Source organism: Salvelinus fontinalis, chromosome 17 (genome assembly GCF_029448725.1).
Source record: "Salvelinus fontinalis isolate EN_2023a chromosome 17, ASM2944872v1, whole genome shotgun sequence".
NCBI lineage: Eukaryota > Metazoa > Chordata > Actinopteri > Salmoniformes > Salmonidae > Salvelinus > Salvelinus fontinalis.
Window position 1 is genome coordinate 39,696,830 of NC_074681.1, and position 19,404 is coordinate 39,716,233.

Consider the following 19,404-nt stretch of genomic DNA (forward strand, 5'->3'; position numbering starts at 1 on the left):
CACATAAGAGCATGTGAAATGATTCTAATAGCCACATAAGAGCATGTGAAATGATTCTAATAGCCACATAAGAGCATGTGAAATGATTCTAATAGCCACATAAGAGCATGTGAAATGATTCTAATAGCCACATAAGAGCATGTGAAACGATTCTAATAGCCACATAAGAGCATGTGAAATGATCATAACCACATAAGAGCATGTGAAATGATTCTAACCACATAAGAGCATGTGAAATGATTCTAACCACATAAGAGCATGTGAAATGATTCTAACCACATAAGGGCATGTGAAATGATTCTAACCACATAAGAGCATGTGAAATGATTCTAATAGCCACATAAGGGCATGTGAAATGATTCTAATAGCCACATAAGAGCATGTGAAATGATTCTAATAGCCACATAAGAGCATGTGAAATGATTCTAACCACATAAGAGCATGTGAAATGATTCTAATAGCCACATAAGAGCATGTGAAACGATTCTAATAGCCACATAAGAGCATGTGAAATGATTCTAATAGCCACATAAGGGCATGTGAAATGATTCTAATAGCCACATAAGAGCATGTGAAATGATTCTAATAGCCACATAAGAGCATGTGAAATTATTCTAATAGCCACATAAGGGCATGTGAAATGATCATAACCACATAAGAGCATGTGAAATGATTCTAACCACATAAGAGCATGTGAAATGATTCTAACCACATAAGAGCATGTGAAATGATTCTAACCACATAAGAGCATGTGAAATTATTCTAATAGCCACATAAGAGCATGTGAAATTATTCTAATAGCCACATAAGAGCATGTGAAATGATCATAACCACATAAGAGCATGTGAAATGATTCTAATAGCCACATAAGAGCATGTGAAATGATTCTAATAGCCACATAAGAGCATGTGAAATGATTCTAATAGCCACATAAGAGCATGTGAAATGATTCTAATAGCCACATAAGAGCATGTGAAATGATTCTAATAGCCACATAAGAGCATGTGAAATGATTCTAATAGCCACATAAGAGCATGTGAAATGATTCTAATAGCCACATAAGAGCATGTGAAATGATTCTAATAGCCACATAAGAGCATGTGAAATGATTATAACCACATAAGGGCATGTGAAATGATTCTAACCACATAAGGGCATGTGAAATGATTCTAACCACATTAGAGCATGTGAAATGATCATAACCACATAAGAGCATGTGAAATGATTATAACCACATAAGGGCATGTGAAATGATTCTAACCACATAAGGGCATGTGAAATGATTCTAGCCACATAAGGGCATGTGAAATGATTCTAGCCACATAAGAGCATGTGAAATGATTCTAACCACATAAGGGCATGTGAAATGATTCTAAGCACATAAGAGCATGTGAAATGATTCTAATAGCCACATAAGAGCATGTGAAATGATTCTAATAGCCACATAAGAGCATGTGAAATGATTCTAATAGCCACATAAGAGCATGTGAAATGATTCTAATAGCCACATAAGAGCATGTGAAATGATTCTAATAGCCACATAAGAGCATGTGAAATGATTCTAACCACATAAGAGCATGTGAAATGATTCTAACCACATAAGAGCATGTGAAATGATTCTAACCACATAAAATGTCCCTGATAAGTCAAATACTAAAATGAGTTGAAGAAAATGAATAGAACATACGCATTTTGCTTTTCAGGGGGTCTTACTGGAAGTGGTTTGCAGTTTAACACTGAAGTCAATATAATAGGCCTGTGTCCTGCTTATTCCATGACAAATGTGTGTTTTACCTTCGGTGTCACTGCAATGTCAGCGGTCTCCCTGTCTACAAGACATATATTCCTACCTGGCGTCTTGGTAGAGCACCTCTCACTCTCTCCAAGCAGGCTTCCGTACCTGTCCCTGTAGCTGACTCTGGCTTTCCTCCAGTTCGGCCACACGGGTGCTGCTCTCCTGTAGCATGCTCTGCTGCCGCTGCAGGGAGTACTGAAGCTGGACACAGCGCTCACTGGAGCGACTACACACCAGAGCGCTGCTACGCAACTCCTCCTGCAGAGACGACAGCTGTGGAGTAGAGAGAGAGAGAGATAGGGGGTTACATACACACACACATGGACTCTCACACACGTACACACAGACGACAAGGTGAGACACACACACACACAAGCACAGTAACGGAGTGTCAGACAGTCACAATGGAGTACACCTCTTTGCTCTTGACGTCCAGCTGTCTCTGAAAGTGCTGCTTAGCGTCCTCCATCTGCAGTAGGCGGGAGCTCAGCTCATCCCTACAGGACGACAGGGCTGTCTCCAGCTGCCTCACCTGAAACACACGACACACGACATAAACACAGAACGTAAATACGGTCTATGTCAAACCACACATGTTCCTGTCCTCTTTCCTTGCCATACATCCCTTGTGAACCTTGTACACGTCCTTGTCAACGATCTACGGTAAGATAAGGGTAAGACATTAGATTTGATTTTGATATGTCGTCACCAAGCGCAAGACTGGTACTGTAGTAACTGTTCAGTCAGACGTCTTTGTAGACCACAGTACATACAGTTGACATGCATTTAAACCGAGTTCTCGAAAAACCTGGGTATAGCATTCAATACAGTGTTTTCCATTTATTGTTACCTTGGTGGAAGACTCGGTGGCCTGCTCTTTGACACTCTGTAGAGCCTCCTCACCGTGTCTCACTTTGGTCTCTCTCTCCTGGTGATAAGTACATTGAGATCTCATGACAAGGTGCACAGCACACAAGCAAGCCATTCTATTCATTCCATTAACGCTATGGCTTCATGTACCGTCACGAAATGTCATTTAATGAGTGTTCTGGCACAAAATGGCTGCCGTGCCATGCATCCCAGTTACATAGTAGTGGTTTATGAGAGGATGTGTAGGATGAAACTGTATAGCTGTGGTGGTTCTGACCTGTGTGAGCTGGTCCAGGGAGACCTGCAGTAGGTGGGCTGTGCTCTGGGCCTCGTGTCTCTCCCTCTGGGCACAACACACAGCCTGCTCCAGCTCTGAGACCTGGGCCCGGGTCTGGTCCAGAGACAACTGCAGCTGGAGACAGGGAAGGAGCAAGAGAGGGAGAAAGGGACAGAGGTAAAGAGATAAAAAGGGAGAAAGCCACTACTACTGAGAGAATCCACAACGACATGTTTTCTTTTTAAACTTTTGCTTGATTCCATTATTTGTACAGTTCCTAGAAAAGAGAGGAAATGAGAGAAGGAAGAGTGAGACTGTCTGGCCCCAAAAAAAGTCAACGATAAAGCGGCACAGGAAGTTGATGATGAATCAGGAACTGTACCTAAGAATGAGGAAGACAGTGCAATTAATCCATCCACACACAAACACAAGACTCACCAGTTCCACTCTGTCCTGCAGTTCCTTGCACTGGTCAGCACGGGCCTTTTGACTTTTGTCCAGAGCCTGTTGGAAGTCCCTCTGCTTCTTGGTCATCACAGACTGGTAGTGCTGGATAGCACTGGCCTTCTCCTGGGATGAGAGAAAGAGAGAGAGAAAGAGAGGGAGAGATAAAAAGAGAAGTAGAGAAAGAGAGTACCTCATTACAATGAGCATCCTTTATGAGTCACTTAATGTGACGTGTGTGTGTGTGCGTGTGTGTGTGCGTACCAGCAGCTCCTGCTCCAGCTGAGTGTTCTTCAGAGCGGCCAGTGAGTAGGCAGAGCTCTTCTCTTGCAGCTGTTTCTCCAGAGCCGCCACACGAGCACTCTTCTTCTTCAACTGTAGCAGGACAGCAAGACCACCGTTGGGTGACGGTCAGAATTCAACAAATAAGACTCACACATCAGATACACGCGCACGCACACGCACACACACACACACACACACACACACACACACACACACACACACACAACAACAAACAAGCTCTAGTCCATCTGTGTTGGCAGATCTGAAAGAAGCTCTATGTCCACTGGAAGGGCAGATGAAGCCATCCCTACTTCCCTTACCCCTTCACATCTGCAAACCCAGAAGGGGATAAGGGAAGAAGCCCCTTCCCCCCTCACTCTCCTCACCTCCTTCTCGGCATCGGTAGCCTGGCTGGCCCTCTGGAGCAGCTCGCTGTGGACCTGCTGGTAGTGGGAGGCCCTCTGGGCCATGGAGCTGTGCAGGGAGGAGACCTCCTCCTGGGCTTTAGACAGCCTCTCCTGGAGCCTGGAGGCCAGGGAGCTTTGTCTGCCTCGCTCTGCCTCCACTGCCTGGAGCACTGGGAGCAGCTGCTGGTATCGCTCACCTGGAGGAGTGGGGAGAGGGGAGGGGGGGTAGAAGGGAAAAGGGAGTGGAGTGGTGTAGAGGGAGAAGGGGGAGATGGATCGATTGGAAGAGGGGGTAGGTAGAAGAGATTGAGATAAAGAAAAAATATCACACAGCCCAATAACCATAAATACATAAACTTAGTACAAAGACATACATCTGGTTCACAGGAGGCTGGTGAATGGGAGAACGGCTCATAATAATGGCGAGAATGGCGTGAATGGGATGGTATCAAACGTGTGATATCATTCCAGTCATTACTATGAACCTGTCCTCCCCAAAGAACGTGCCACCAGCCGCCTGTGATTCGGTTGTACTGCACACAAACCTGGCTTGGGTCTGAGTGGGTCTGTAGTTCCTGTGTAATCCACTGGTGGCAGCATACAGGGCTTCACACAGAGAGGTCCCTCATCGCCCTGTAACAACACAACCCCATCAAGTATCTCCCAATCACCCCAAGTTGACTGTCTGTGTTTATGCATATAAATACATGTCTGAATGTGAGTGACTGTACGTGTCTACGTACGTGCGTGTACGTGTCCCCAATCGTCCATACCTCTCGGAGGTGCAGCAAAGCCAGTATGCTCTCCAGACTAGCTAATTCAGCCAGGCTCTGCTGGGCCTCTCTCTGGCATTGGACCAGCCTGTGTTCCTGGCACTGGGTGAGGGCCCGGAGGTCCTCCGTCTCCCTGTGGAGAGAGGTCAGCTCCCTGGCCGCCAAGGCCCGATCCCCCAGCTCCATCTCCAGCCGCGAGGCCCGCTGGGCAGCCTCCTCCAGACGTCCCTGGAGCTCAGAGGTTTTTGTGTTGAGTGTGCGCGCCTGGGTGACCTCTTCCTTCAGCTCACTAAAGAGATGGTTTCAATGACATACAGTGCATTCAGAAAGTATTCATACCCCTTGACTTAATCCACATGTTGTGTTAAAGCCTGAAATCAAAATGGATTCAATAGATTGTGTGTAAAACAACACCCCATAATTACAAAGTAAAAACATGTTTGTAAATATATTGAAAATTAAATACAGAAATAACTAATTTACATAACGACGACTTGGTGCTCCGGGTACCGCTTGCCATGTGGTAGCGTAGAGAACAGTCTATGACTAAGGTGGCTGGAGTCTGACAATTTTTAGGGCCTTCCTCTGACACCTCCTGGTATAGAAGTCCTGGATGGCAGGAAGCTTGGCCCCGGTGATGGACTGGACCGTACGCACTACCCTCAGTAGTGCCTTGCAGTCGGAGGCCGAGCAGTTGCCATACCAGGCAGTGATGCAACCCGTCAGGATGCTCTCGATGGTGCAGCTGTAAAACCTTTTGAGGATCTGAGGACACATGCCAAATCTTTTCAGTCTCCTAAGGGGGAATAGGCTTTGCCGTGCCCTCTTCACAACTGTCTTGGTGTGCTTGGACCATGTTAGTTTGTTGGTGATGTGGACGCCAAGGAACTTGAAGCTTTCAACCTGCTCCACTACAGCCCCGTCGTTGAGAATGGGGGCATGCTCGGTCCTCCTTTTTCTGTAGTCCACAATCATCTCCTTTGTCTTGTTTCCCCTCTGGTTGCACATTTAACATGCTGATAGAAATTAGGTAAAACTGATTTAAGTTTCCCTGCATTAAAGTCCCCGGCCACTAGGAGCGCCGCCTCTGGATGAGCGTTTTCCTGTTTGCTTATGGCGGAATACAGCTCAGTGAGTGCGGTTTTAGTGCCAGCATCGGTCTGTGGTGGTATGTAGACAGCTATGAAAGATACAGCTGAAAACTCTCTAGGTAGATAGTGTGGTCTACAGCTTAACATGAGATGCTCTCAGGCGAGCAACACCTGAGACTTCCTTAGATATCGTGCACCAGCTGTTGTTTACAAATATGCATACGCCCCCGCCCTGTGTCTTACCAGAGGCTGCTGTTCTATCCTGCCGATAGTGTATAACCCGCCAGCTGTATGTTATTAATGTCTTCGTTTAGTCACAACTTGGTGAAACATAAGTTATTACAGTTTTTAATGTCCTGTTGGTAGGAAATATGTGCTTTCAAATCTCTATTGCTTTCTCCAGTGAATAATGGGGATGAGAGCCTGTTTGGATGTTTGTAGTATATCCTTCCCGTCCGACTCATTAAAGAAAGAATATTTGTCCAATTCGAGGTGAGTAATCGCTGTTCTGATGTCCAGAAGCTCTTTTCGGTCATAAGAGATAGTAGCAGCAACATTATGAACAAAATAAGTTTAACAATGTGAAAAAAATAACAAAATAGCACGGTTGGATAAGAGCCAATAAAACGGCAGCCATGTCAAATTGGTTGTTGATTGGCTAGACAACCATTTTTAGGTCTTGCCATAGACTATCAAGTAAATTTAAATCAAAACCGTAAATCGGCCACTCAGAAACATTCACTCTCTTCTTGGTAAGCAACTTGGGTTTCAGGTTATTGTCCTGCTGAAAGGTGAATTCATCTCCTAGTGTCTGATAGAAAGCAAACTGAACCAGGTTTTCCTCTAGGATTTTGCCTGTGCATAGCTCCATTCCATTTCTTTTTTATCCTGAAAAACTCCCCAGTCCTTAATGATTACAAGCATACCCATAACATGCTGCAACCACCACTATGCATGACAATATGGAGTATGGTACTCAGTAATGTGTTGTATTGGATTTGCCCCAAACATAACACTTTGTATACAGGACAAAAAGTGAATTGCTTTGCCACATTTTTTATTCTTTTTAAATTTTACCCCCAATTGTCGTGGTATCCAATTGCTAGTAATTACTATCTTGTCTCATCGCTACAACTCCCGTACGGGCTCGGGAGAGACGAAGGTCGAAAGCCATGCGTCCTCCGAAACACAACCAAGCCGCACTGCTCCTTAACACAGCGTGCCTCCAACCCGGAAGCCAGCCGCACCAATGTGTCGGAGGAAACACCGTGCACCTGGCTTCCTTGGTTAGCGCGCACTGCGCCCGGCCCGCCACAGGAGTCGCTGGTGCGCGATGAGACAAGGATATCCCTACCGGCCAAACCCTCCCTAACCCGGACGACGCTAGGCCAATTGTGCGTCGCCCCACGGACCTCCCGGTCGCGGCCAGCTGCGACAGAGCCTGGGCGCGAAGCCAGAGTCAATGGTGGCGCAGCTAGCGCTGCAATGCAGTGCCCTAGACCACTGCACCGCCCGGGAGGCCGCTTTGCCACATTTTTTGCAGTATTACTTTAGTGCCTTGTTGCAAACAGAATTCATGTTTTGGAATATTTGTATTCTGTACAGGCTTCCTTTTCATGCAGTAATTTACCTCTCTCAATGATGCCATCTATTTTGTGAAGTGCACCAGTCCCTCCTGCAGCAAAGCACCCCCACAACATAATGCTGCCACTACCGTGCTTCAGTTGGGATGGTGTTCTTCGGCTTGCAAGCCTCCCCCTTTTTCCTCCAAACATAACAATGGTCATATTGGCCAAACAGTTCTATTTTTGTTTCATCAGACCAGAGGACATTTCTCCAAAAAGTACTATCTTTGTCCCCATGTGCAGTTGCAAACCGTAGTCTGGCTTTTTTGGGCGGTTTAGGAGCAGTGGCTTCTTCCTTGCTGAGCGGTTTTCACGTTATGTCGATATAGGACTCGTTTTACTGTGGATATAGATATTGTTGTACCTGTTTCCTCCATCATCTTCACAAGGTCCATTGCTGTTGTTCTGGGATTTGCACTTTTCGAACCAAAGTACGTTCATCTCTAGGAGACAGAACGTGTCTCCTTCCTGGGTGATATGATGGCTGCGTGGTCCCATGGTATTTATACTTGCGTACTATTGTTTGTACAGATGAACGTGGTACCTTCAGGCGTTTGGAAATTGCACCCAAGGATGAACCAGACTTGTGGATATCTACAACAAAAAATCAGTTTTTTTTAGCTAATTTCTTTCGATTTTCCAATGATGTCAAGCAAAGAGTCACTGAGTTTGAAGGTAGGCCTTGAAATACATCTACAGGTACACCTCCAATTGACTCAAATGGTGTCAATTAGCCTATCAGAAGCTTCTAAAGCCATGACATCAGTCAACTTAGTATGTAAACTCTGTCAGTAACTGTCAGTAAACTTATGTCAGTAAAAAAAATAAAAATAAAATGACTTGTGTCATGCACAAAGTAGATTTGCCAAAACTAACTACTGACTTGCCAAAACTATAGTTTGTTAACAAGAAATTTGTGGAGTGGTTGAAAAACGAGTTTTAATGACTCCAACCTAAACTTCTGACTTCAACTGTACACTACAGTTCAAAAGTTTGGGGTCACTTAGACGTTTCCTTGTTTTTGAAAGAAGAGCACATTTTTTGTCCAAAATAACACCAAATTGATCACAAATAAAGTGTAGACATTGTTAATATTGTAAATGACTATTGTAGCTGTAAACGGCTGACTTTTAATGGAATATCTACATAGGCGTACAGAGGCCCATTATCAGCAACCATCACTCCTGTGTTCCAGTGGCACGTTGTGTTAGCTAATCCAAGTGTATCATTTTAAAAGGCTAATTGATCATTAAAAAATCCTTTTGCAATTATGTTAGCACAGCTGAAAACTGTTGTTCTGATTAAAGAAGCAATAAAACTGGCCTTCTTTAGACTAGTTTAGTATCTGGAGCATCAACATTTGTGGGTTCGATTACAAACTCAAAAATGGCCAGAAACAAAGACCTTTCCTCTGAGAAATTAAGGCTATTCCATGCGAGAAATTGCGAAGAAACTGAAGATCTCATACAACGCTGTGTACTACTCCCTTCACAGAACAGCGCAAACTGGCGCTAACCAGAATAGAAAGAGGAGTGGGAGGCCTCGGTGCACAACTGAGCAAGAGGACAAGTACATTTAGAGTGTCTAGTTTGAGAAACAGACACCTCAAGTCCTCGACTGGCATCATCATTAAATAGTACCCGCAAAACACCAGTCTCAACGTCAACTGGTAAGAGGCGACTCCGGGATTCTAGGCAGAGTTGCAAAGAAAAAGCCATATCTCAGACTGGCCAATAAAACAAAAAGACTAAATGGGCAAAAATAATAGACACTGGACAGAGGAAGACTGGAAAAAAGTTTTATGGACAGACTAATCTAAGTTTGAGGTTTTCTAGATCAGAAAGAAGAACATTCGTGAGATGTAGAAAAAAAGAAAAGATGCTAGAGGACTGCTTGACGCCATCTGTCAAGCATGGTGGAGGCAATGTGATGGTCTGGGGGTGCTTTGGTGGTGGTAAAGTAGGATATTTGTACAGGGTAAAAAGGATCTTGAAGAAGGAAGGCTATCACTCCATTTTGCAACGCCATGCCATACCCTGTGGACGGCGCTTAATTGGAGCCAATTTCCTCCTACAACAGGACAATGACCCAAAGCACAGCTCCAAACTATGCAAGAACTATTTAGGGAAGAAGCAGTCAGCTGGTATTCTGTCTATAATGGAGTGGCCAGCACAGTCACCGGATCGCAACCCTATTGAGCTGTTGTGGGAGCAGCTTGACCGTATGGTACGTAGAAGTGCCCATCAAGCCAATCCAACTTGTGGGAGGTGCTTCAGGAAGCATGGGGTGAAATCTCATCACATTACCTCAACAAATTGACAACTAGAATGACAAAGGTCTGCAATAATGGAATTGCAGCAAATGGAGAATTCTTTGAAGAAAGCAAAGTTTGAAGGACAATTGTTATTTCAATAAAAAATAATTATTTATAACCTTGTCAACATCTTGACTATATTTCCTATTCTTTTTGCAACTAATTTCATGTATGTTGTTTTCATGGAAAACAAGGACATTTCTAAGTGACTCAAACTTTTAAACGGTAGTGTACACTGCTGCCATCTAGTGGCCAAAATCTAAAATGTGCCTGGGCTGGCATAAGACATTATGGCCTTTCTTGCATTTCAAAGATGGTACAATTTTTTTTTTCTTCTTTGTATTATCCTTAGAACAGATCTAATGTGTTATATTCTCCAACATTAATTTAACATTTCCACAAACTTCAAAGTGTTTCCTTTCAAATGATATCAAGAATATGCATATCCTTGCATCCTGAGCTACAGGCAGTTGGATATGTCATTTTAGGCAAAAACTGAAAAAAAAAGGGGAGGTTCCTTAAGAGGTTTTAACACAACATGCAAATCGAGGATGCAACGATGTGCAGGCTTCCTACCGAATTCTGAGCCAACAAGACGAGTAACAAACAGCAAAATCACTCGCCTATGTCAATCTACTTCAGTAGAAAAGTTTAGGCTACCTATTCTATTGGTCAGCTTGTCTTGAAAGAAATAGCCTATTCCAAACAGACTCTGGGACAGTCGTGGGACGATAGATCCCAAATTCAAACAACCAAGTACACCTAGGCTACATTTTTCTTTAAATACAATGAAAAAAACAATGAGTCTGATCCAACAGATCAGAAGGTTTAGCTTAAAATGTTGATCAACTATAATTTCTTCACATTATAAGCGCAGCAAAGCTCACAAGGCACTACGCACAAATCTTCGTTCCATAATGCAATTAGAGGGAACACAGCTTTCAAAAGGACATTGCACGCGAGCGGTTTCATGTGACAGAGATGAAATTTAGAAAGAGAGGATATCTAATAGGCTACTTTGAAGCGAGGCAAAACATGCCTCATAATACGCATTCAGGTTTCAAATATTTTTTTTATATTTCATTAACTTCTTATTTACAATGACTGCCTACCCCGGCCAGACCCTAACCCGGATGACGCTGGGCCAATTGTGCGCCACCCTATGGGACTCCCAATCACGGCCGGTTGTGATACAGACTGGAATCAAACCAGGGTCTGTAGTGAAGCCTCTAGCACTGAGATGCAATGCCTTAGATCGCTGCGCCACTCGGGACCCCAATTAGGTGTATGTTTTCAAAATGCATACTGCCTCCAGCTCATTGCAGTGGTGTGTGACAGGCTGATGTAGCATGCCTTAACGTAGCCGTTCGATGGCGCATTCAAAACAACTGGGAACTCGGAAATCTCAGACTTTCGACTTCAGCGCGTTAAAAAGAACTGGGAACTGGGGAAAAAACATGCTCTGATGGGAAATTTTGTTTTGAACGGTCATCCAAATCGGAATTCCAAATCCGGAACTCTGGCTTCTTTCTAGAACTCCAACTTTCTAAACTAAAGATCACTGATGTCATGACTTGACCTCGTATATTTCAAAGTTCCCAGTTGTCTTGGAAGTACAACAAGATGCTGCAGCAGCAGCTCTTGAGTTGTCTGACAAATTTGCCACTCGAAGGCGCCGTATCTGTAAGCATGTGATAAATAAGATACATAACGAATACCATACACACGACCTAATTTAATTCCACAAAATTATTGAAATTCCCTTAAAGACTGATAAGCATGCCCACTCAAAAAACTGTAATATTTCCATCGACTGGTATTTCCATCAATGAATAGGCTAAAAAGCATTATTTCAAAATAGGATTTTTTTTATTTATTATTATTTGTCGGTTTTTCCAAAAAACAATATCGCACAAAGGCCGGCTACTACCGGCTAACGGAAATCCTGAACTGGGTGTATTGATACACCATCCAAAGTGTAATTAATAACTTCACCATGCTCAAAGGGATATTCAATGTCTGCTTTTTTATTTTTTACACATCTACCAATAGGTGCCCTTCTTTGTGAGGCATTGGAAAACGTCCCTGGTCTTTGTGGTTGAATCTGTGTTTGAAATTCACTGCTTGACTGAGGGACCTTACAGATAATTGTATGTGTGGGGTACAGAGATGAGGTAATCATTCAAAAATCATGTTAAACACTATTACTGCACACGGAGTGAGTCTATGCAACTTATTATGGATCTTGTTAAGCACATTTTTACTACTAAACTTACTTAGGCTTGCCATAACAAAGAAGTTGAATACTTATTGACTCTAGACATTTCAGCTTTTCATTTTTAATTAATTTGTTTTAAAAAATATCTGAAAGCATAATTCCACTTTTACATTATGGGATATTGTGTGTAGGCCAAAATCTAAATTTAACACCTCTAACCGTATATCTAGCTACTCAACTCCGTGATGATCAGGGCTTTAAATTAACTTGTGTCCACCAGCCACTTAAGTCAGGTAGATACTAACATCTATCACCCACTCAGATTTTTTTACCAATGAAAAGATTTTTGTTCGGTTTAATTACACCAACAAAACACACAAAAATGGATGTGCATGCTTTGTAATGTTTCTAAAACAAATGTATAAATAGTAAGAAGTAGTGGTATGTCGAAACAAAACAGCAGAAATACTTTGAAAACATCTACTGCAGAATTTATTTTGCTCTAAATATGTAACTATTTTTATTCACAAATGCGAGTGAACTGCGTGCACTGTGAAGCCCTGGCCACCCACCAACGTGGCTGGAGAAGTAAACATATTACCCAACAATGTCCAACTCTACCTGCATTTGGCAGGTGGTAATTTTAGGCCCTGATGATGATAATGCCCACACCCACCTGATGGTTTGGCCCTGCTCCTCTCGTGCTCTCTCCATCACGGTGCACTTGCTCTCCAGCTCTTCTCTCTCTCGGTCACACACGATGAGACTCTCCTTCAGTTTGCTCTCGCTCTCCATGACCTTGGAAACACAGTCGAGCCATAAGGTCAAAGGGTCGGTCACTACTCATTATTTACTATGTTGAACTAAGGGTTTAATGAGTTACCTTTTTCAGCTTAATGGAAATATTTGTCTTGTAGTCTTTAAAAGCGTCTGTGAGTTTCTCCGCATTGCGAAGGGCTTGGTTCCTTTGTTGCTCCGCTCTGTAAGAAACGAGACAGCTCAGTACATTGTCGTTATTTCACACTAAAAGACATGGTTATGCCCGTGAACGAGCAATAAGTGTCAGTGTTTTCCTCAGTTGGATTGTTGCCTTGGTCCGGGCACAAAGGCCCTGAGTGATCATAGGATGCCAGCAACAAAATCAATTGAGGACAATAGGGGGGAAATTATTTTAGATGGGGAGAATAAAAGCTAAAACAAATGAATGCAAGGGGAAACAAGTGTCAAGTGTTACCGTTTTCCTTGTCTGGTTGTGTCGGTAAGCTCTGTTCTGAGCATGCTCAGTTCGTCTCTGAGTTCGGCTACCTGTCTGTCACTTTGGGTTGCTGCCTGCTGGCTCTGCTCTGCCTTCAACTCTGCAGTCCTTAATCAACAACAAGTCAACAACAACATACGATTCAGTTCTATTTTCATTCTGAAAAAGATATTGGAAAATACAAATTCAGTGAGACTTTATTACAATCTTGCATTTAAAGACACAGCAATAAAAAAATATGCCAACTGACCGGAGTTCTTTGGCCTGGGCCTCCACCTCAGCCTCCAAGCCCAGGATCTGCTCCCTCATGACGGTCACACTGGAGGTCTTAGCCCCTACTGTGGAGCCCAGGAGACGGGCCTGAAGAAAGAGCAGATACACAGACCATTTAGCATCTCTCCTAGTGAATGTCAATGATCTGTACATGCATGGTTGTTCTCACTTAGTACCTTGGTTTTAGAGCTGGCCAGTTCAATCTGGGTCGCCTCCAGGTCACTGATGAGCTGTCTGTTCTCCAGAGCCAGGGAGGCGTTTTCCTGACGCAGGCAGCCTAGCTTCTTCCTGAGGGGGGCAACCTCCATCTCCACTGCCCTAGACGAGGAGCACTGATGGATACAGAGGTATAGACAGGTTAAGACATGAACCACAAACCCAACACACACACACAAACATCAAAGACAAGAAACACACTCAACTCAGATTGTCACGCAAACAAACAAAGTCTGTGACATTATAGCTACAGAGTTAGTGTACAAATGACCACACACATACATACATAGTAATATACAGTAACATAGACCGGTCCACCTCTAAATAAAGGGGCTGTCTCTCTCTCTCACCCTGGAGTCAGTACTGGGTAGGCTTTCACAGGCCTGTCTCTCAGCTGTCCTACTTCTGTGGAGGGGTCTCTCAAGACTTGGGTTGTCAGTTGGAGTATGTGGGACATCAGGCCGCTGTAGGTCCTCTAGGGACAGAAGACCTGGCAACCCATGTACTAAACTCCTCTCAGACCGCTCACTGTGACTCTCCTGTCCTGAGTGACTTGGAGGATGGCGAAAAGGCATGTCAAAGTAAGTGCTACATCTGTTGGACTTTCAGAGGACCTAACAGTCTGTTAGTCAATTGGGCTATGTGCGTGAGGTAGTTGCATTGACTGGCACCTACCTCTACCTGTGACTAAAGTGGGGAAATCAAGTTAGCCATGTAACGTTATATTGATACCTAGCAGCAAGTTAGCGTCGCTTACCTTAATTGTTCTCCCAAACTTTGCAAACTAATCTCCGTCAATCGCAATTGATTCCTTAAACTGGCCACATCTTCGACAAGATCCTCATCGTTGTTGTTAAACATTGGTGGCTGTCATTTGCACACGCTAACGTTAGCTAACTAGCTAACATCAACAACTCGGGTAGCCAGTTTATCAATCAACAGGTTGCTAGGGTTATTGTTAGCTAGCTAGTTAGCTAAATGAAGATGCATAGCAAATATGTGCTGTGGTACTCAGGATAAAGTTACTTAGCTAGTGGAATAGGAAAATATTTTAAAAGGTTCATAAAGTTTAAAAATCGTTTACTGCTTGGCAGTTCAATCGCTCACTGCCAAAATGTAAACATCGCTCCAACATCGCGTCATTCGATTGGACGAGAGGGAACTGTGTGAAAAGTGATTGGTTTCACGAAGAGGTCGTGAACTGCAAAGGCCGCGAATGGTGGCGCGTTTTGGCTGACCAATTCAAAGCATATGCATCCCAGCCTCCTAGAATTTTCCTTTTTGTCAGTGTTGGTTTCGGTTACAACTGGCAAATTCTTATTCATCTCTATTTGAGGAGCAGAAATATGCAGAATGACGAAATATAGTGGATAATTTAAAAAAAAATGATGCATAGATATGTTTACTTTTGATTCATGTAGTTGACAACAACATATCATATCATGAGTCATAGCTGAATAAATTCCCTTCAAAATGTGAGACTGACCCTCAGACATTTAAATAGAGAAAACGTTTCTCACAGGAACCTTTTGACACAAGTCATCATTGATAGCCCAATCATAAAAAAATGCATTTACTTTGAAAGTAATTTAAGAGGAAGGAAAGAAACGCCATATATACAGTTTAATAAAATATTAAATTGAATGCACCAATATGCCACAATGTATGAGTGCCATTTCACATACATATGTTTCTATCACGTGTGGCTTCATTCGTTAGACATGCAATATACAGCTTGATTCCAGGAATCGACTACCTACAGTGCCTTCAGAAAGTATTCACATACCTTGACCTTTTCCACATTTTGTTGTGTTACAACCTGAATTTAAATGGATTAAATTGAGTTTGTCACTAGCCTATACACAATATCCCTAATATCAAAGTGGAATTATGTTTTTCGATATTTATACAAATTAATAAAAAATGAAAAGCTGAAATGTCTTGAGTCAATAAGTATTTAACTTCTTTGTTATGGCAAGCCTAAGTTCAGTAGTGAAAATGTCACATAATAAGTTGCATAGACTCACTCTGTGTGCAGTAATAATGTTTAACGTGATTTTTGAATGATAACCTCATCTCTGTACCCCACACATACAATTATCTGTAAGGTCCCACAGTCAAGCAGGGACTTTCAAAAACAGATTCAACCACAAAGACCAGGGAGGTTTTCCAATGCCTCACAAAGAAGGGCCCATATTGGTAGATGGGTATATATTTTTTTCTTCCCAGATATTGAATATCCCTTTGAGCATGGTGAAGTTAATAATTACACATTGGATGGTGAATCAATACACCCAGTCACTACAAAGATAGGCGTCCTTCCTAACTCAGTTGTCAGAGAGGAAGGAAACTGCTCAGGGATTTCACCATGAGGACAATGGTGACTTTAAAACAGTTACAGAGTTTAATGTCTGTGATAAGAGAACTAAGAATGGCTCAACAACATTGTAGTTTCTCCACAATACTAACCTAATTGACAGAGTGAAAAGAAGCAAGCCTGTACAGAATACAAATATTTCAAAACATGCATCCTGTTTGTGGCAAGGCACTAAAGAAATACTGCAAAAAATATTGAAAAACAGATTAGTGTCCCTGCTTCCCAAAACACTTGTGCGAGCTGTCGATAATAAACTGTCGTTATCGCTCTCAGAATGATCTTGACTCTATCCAGTCAGGCTTCAAGATGGCTCACTCAACTGAGACAGCTCTGCTTTGTCACTGAGGTTCTCTGCTCTGCCAAAGCTGATTATCTCTCTCTCTGTTCTCATCCTCCTAGATCTATCCACTGCCTCGACACCATGAACCATCAGATCCTCCTCTCCACCCTCTCAAGACCTGGTGTGTAAGGCTCTGCACACTCCTGGATTGCATTCTACCTGGCAGGTCGCTCCTACCAGGTGACGTGGAGAGGATCTGTCTGCACCACCTGCTCTCACAATTGGTGTCCCCCAAGACTCGGTTCTTGGCCCTCTCCTCTTTTCTCTATACACCAAGTCACTCGGCTCAGTCCTATCCTCACATGGTCGCTCCTATCATTGCTTTGCATATTACCCTCAACTATTCAGACTCTTTACTCAGTACTTTGTTGAAGCACCTTTGGCAGCGACTACAGCCTTAGGTATGTCGCTACAAGCTTGGCACACCTGTATTTGGGGAGTTTCTCCCATTCCTCTCTGCAGATCCTCAAGCTCTGTCGGGTTGGATGGGGAGTATCGCTGCACAGTTATTTTCAGGTCTGTAACGATCGTCGTAATCCTCCTCCTCGGACGAGGAGGAGAGGCGAGAAGGATCAGACCAATATGCAGAGTGGTTAGTGTTCATATTTAATGAAAATAGAATGAACACTTAACATACAAAACAACAAACGTGACAAACCGCAAACAGTCCCGTGTGGTACAAACACAGACACGCGATACAACCACCCACAGCAACCATGTGAATCACAGGCTGCCTAAGTATGATTCTCAATCAGGGACAATGATTGACAGCTGTCTCTGATTGAGAATCATACCCGGCCGAACACAAACAACCCAACATAGAACAAACACATCGACAACCCACCCCAACTCACGCCCTGACCAACTAAAATAATACAAGAGAAAGGAAAAACAGGTCAGGAACGTGACATAACCCCCCCCCTTAAGGTGCGAACTCCGGGCGCACCAGCATAAAGTCTAGGGGAGGGTCTGGGTGGGCGCCTGTCCACGGTGGCGGCTCTGGCGCTGGTCGTGGTCCCCACCCCACCATAGTCAAACCCCGCTTCCTTGGCCTCCTCCCAATGGCCACCCTCCATGTCAATCCCACTCTACCAAAGGGCAGCACCGGACTGAGGGGCCACACCGGAATGAGGGACCACACCGGAATGAGGGGCGGATCCTGGCTGGCTGGCTCTGGCGGATCCTGGCTGGACGGCTCTGGCGGATCCTGGCTGGACGGCTCTGGCAGATCCTGGCTGGACGGCTCTGGCGGATCCTGGCTGGACGGCTCTGGCGGCTCCTGGCTGGACGGCTCTTGCGGCTCCTGGCTGGACGGCTCTGGCGGCTCCTGGCTGGACGGCTCTGGCGGCTCCTGGCTGGACGGCTCTGGCTGGTCCTGGCTGGACGGCTCTGGCTGGTCCTGGCTGGACGGCTCTGGCTGGTCCTGGCTGGACGGCTCTGGCTGGTCCTGGCTGGACGGCTCATCACAGACGGACAGCTCTGACGGTGCTGTGCAGGCAGACAGCTCAGACAGTGGCTGCGCTGGAGAGGAGGAAGGCTCTGACAGCGCTGGACAGGTGGGAGCAGCTGGAGAGAGAACCCGGAGAGACAGCCTGGTGCGGGGGGCTGCCACCGGTGGACTGGTACGTGGAGGTGGCACCGGGTATACCGGACCGTGAAGGAGGACACTCGCTCTTGAGCACCGAGCCTGCCCAACCTTACCAGGTTGAATGGTCCCCATAGCCCTGCCAGTGCGGCGAGGTGGAATAGCCCGCACTGGGCTATGCTGGCGAACCGGGGACACCATTCGTAAGGCTGGTGCCATGTATGCCGGCCCGAGGAGACGCACTGGAGGCCAGATGCGTTGGGCCGGCTTCATGACATCCGGCTCGATGCCCAACTTAGCCCTACCAGTGCGGCGAGGTGGAATAGCCCGCACTGGGCTAAGCACGCGTACTGGGGACACCGTGCGCTTTACCGCATAACACGGTGTCTGACCAGTACGATGCCCTCTCACTCCACGGTAAGCACGGGGAGTTGGCTCAGGGATCCTACCCGGCTTTGCCACACTCCTCGTGTGCCCCCCAAGACATTTTTGGGTCTGACTCTCGGGCTCCCAACCGCGTCGCCGCGCTGCCTCCTCATACCAGCGCCTCTCTGCCTTCGCTGCCTCCAGCTCCGCCTTGGGACGGCGATATTCCCCTGGCTGAGCCCAGGGTCCTTTGCTGTCCAGGATCTCCTCCCAAGTCCAGGAGTCCTGGGTTTTTTCCCACTGCTGTCGCCTCCCTTCTCCACTCCGCTTGGTCCTAGATTGGTGGGTGGTTCTGTAACGATCGTCGTAATCCTCCTCCTCGGACAAGGAGGAGAGGCAAGAAGGATCAGACCAATATGCAGAGTGGTTAGTGTTCATATTTAATGAAAATAGAATGAACACTTAACATACAAAACAACAAACGTGACAAACCGCAAACAGTCCCGTGTGGTACAAACACAGACACGCGATACAACCACCCACAGCAACCACGTGAATCACAGGCTGCCTAAGTATGATTCTCAATCAGGGACAACGATTGACAGCTGTCTCTGATTGAGAATCATACCCGGCCGAACACAAACAACCCAACATAGAACAAACACATCGACAACCCACCCCAACTCACGCCCTGACCAACTAAAATAATACAAGAGAAAGGAAAAACAGGTCAGGAACGTGACAAGGTCTCTCCAGAAATGTTCAATCCTGACTATGACTAGTCTCCCAGTCCCTGCCCCTGAAAAACATTCCCACAGCATGATGCTGCCACCACCATGCTTAACCGTAGAGACCTCATGAAGCAGGTCTTGTCTGCTACGTGACCTAAAGGA

At 44.9% G+C, this 19,404-nt stretch overlaps 1 protein-coding gene across 3 annotated transcripts in view; it reads right to left on the minus strand.

Moving 5' to 3' along the window:
• ccdc18 (coiled-coil domain containing 18) overlaps positions 1–14,976 on the minus strand; it is a 35,556-nt gene extending 20,580 nt beyond the window's left edge. Inside the window, exons 1-16 of one of the 3 annotated variants that reach the window (XM_055867430.1) lie at positions 14,601–14,976; positions 14,194–14,395; positions 13,804–13,959; positions 13,605–13,714; positions 13,334–13,462; positions 12,983–13,079; positions 12,776–12,897; positions 4,852–5,140; positions 4,624–4,711; positions 4,058–4,275; positions 3,651–3,761; positions 3,381–3,512; positions 2,943–3,077; positions 2,646–2,723; positions 2,211–2,327; positions 1,901–2,068 (exon numbers count right to left, since the gene is read on the minus strand). In XM_055867430.1, the coding sequence (XP_055723405.1) occupies positions 1,901–2,068; positions 2,211–2,327; positions 2,646–2,723; positions 2,943–3,077; positions 3,381–3,512; positions 3,651–3,761; positions 4,058–4,275; positions 4,624–4,711; positions 4,852–5,140; positions 12,776–12,897; positions 12,983–13,079; positions 13,334–13,462; positions 13,605–13,714; positions 13,804–13,959; positions 14,194–14,395; positions 14,601–14,704 (2,256 nt within the window). In that variant the 5' untranslated portion in view covers positions 14,705–14,976. Of the gene's footprint in view, positions 1–1,900; positions 2,069–2,210; positions 2,328–2,645; positions 2,724–2,942; positions 3,078–3,380; positions 3,513–3,650; positions 3,762–4,057; positions 4,276–4,623; positions 4,712–4,821; positions 5,141–12,775; positions 12,898–12,982; positions 13,080–13,333; positions 13,463–13,604; positions 13,715–13,803; positions 13,960–14,193; positions 14,396–14,600 lie in introns of all 3 variants that reach the window. The other 2 variants (XM_055867429.1, XM_055867431.1) reach the window with 2 other exon arrangements.
• Positions 14,977–19,404: the final 4,428 nt, after the last annotated feature.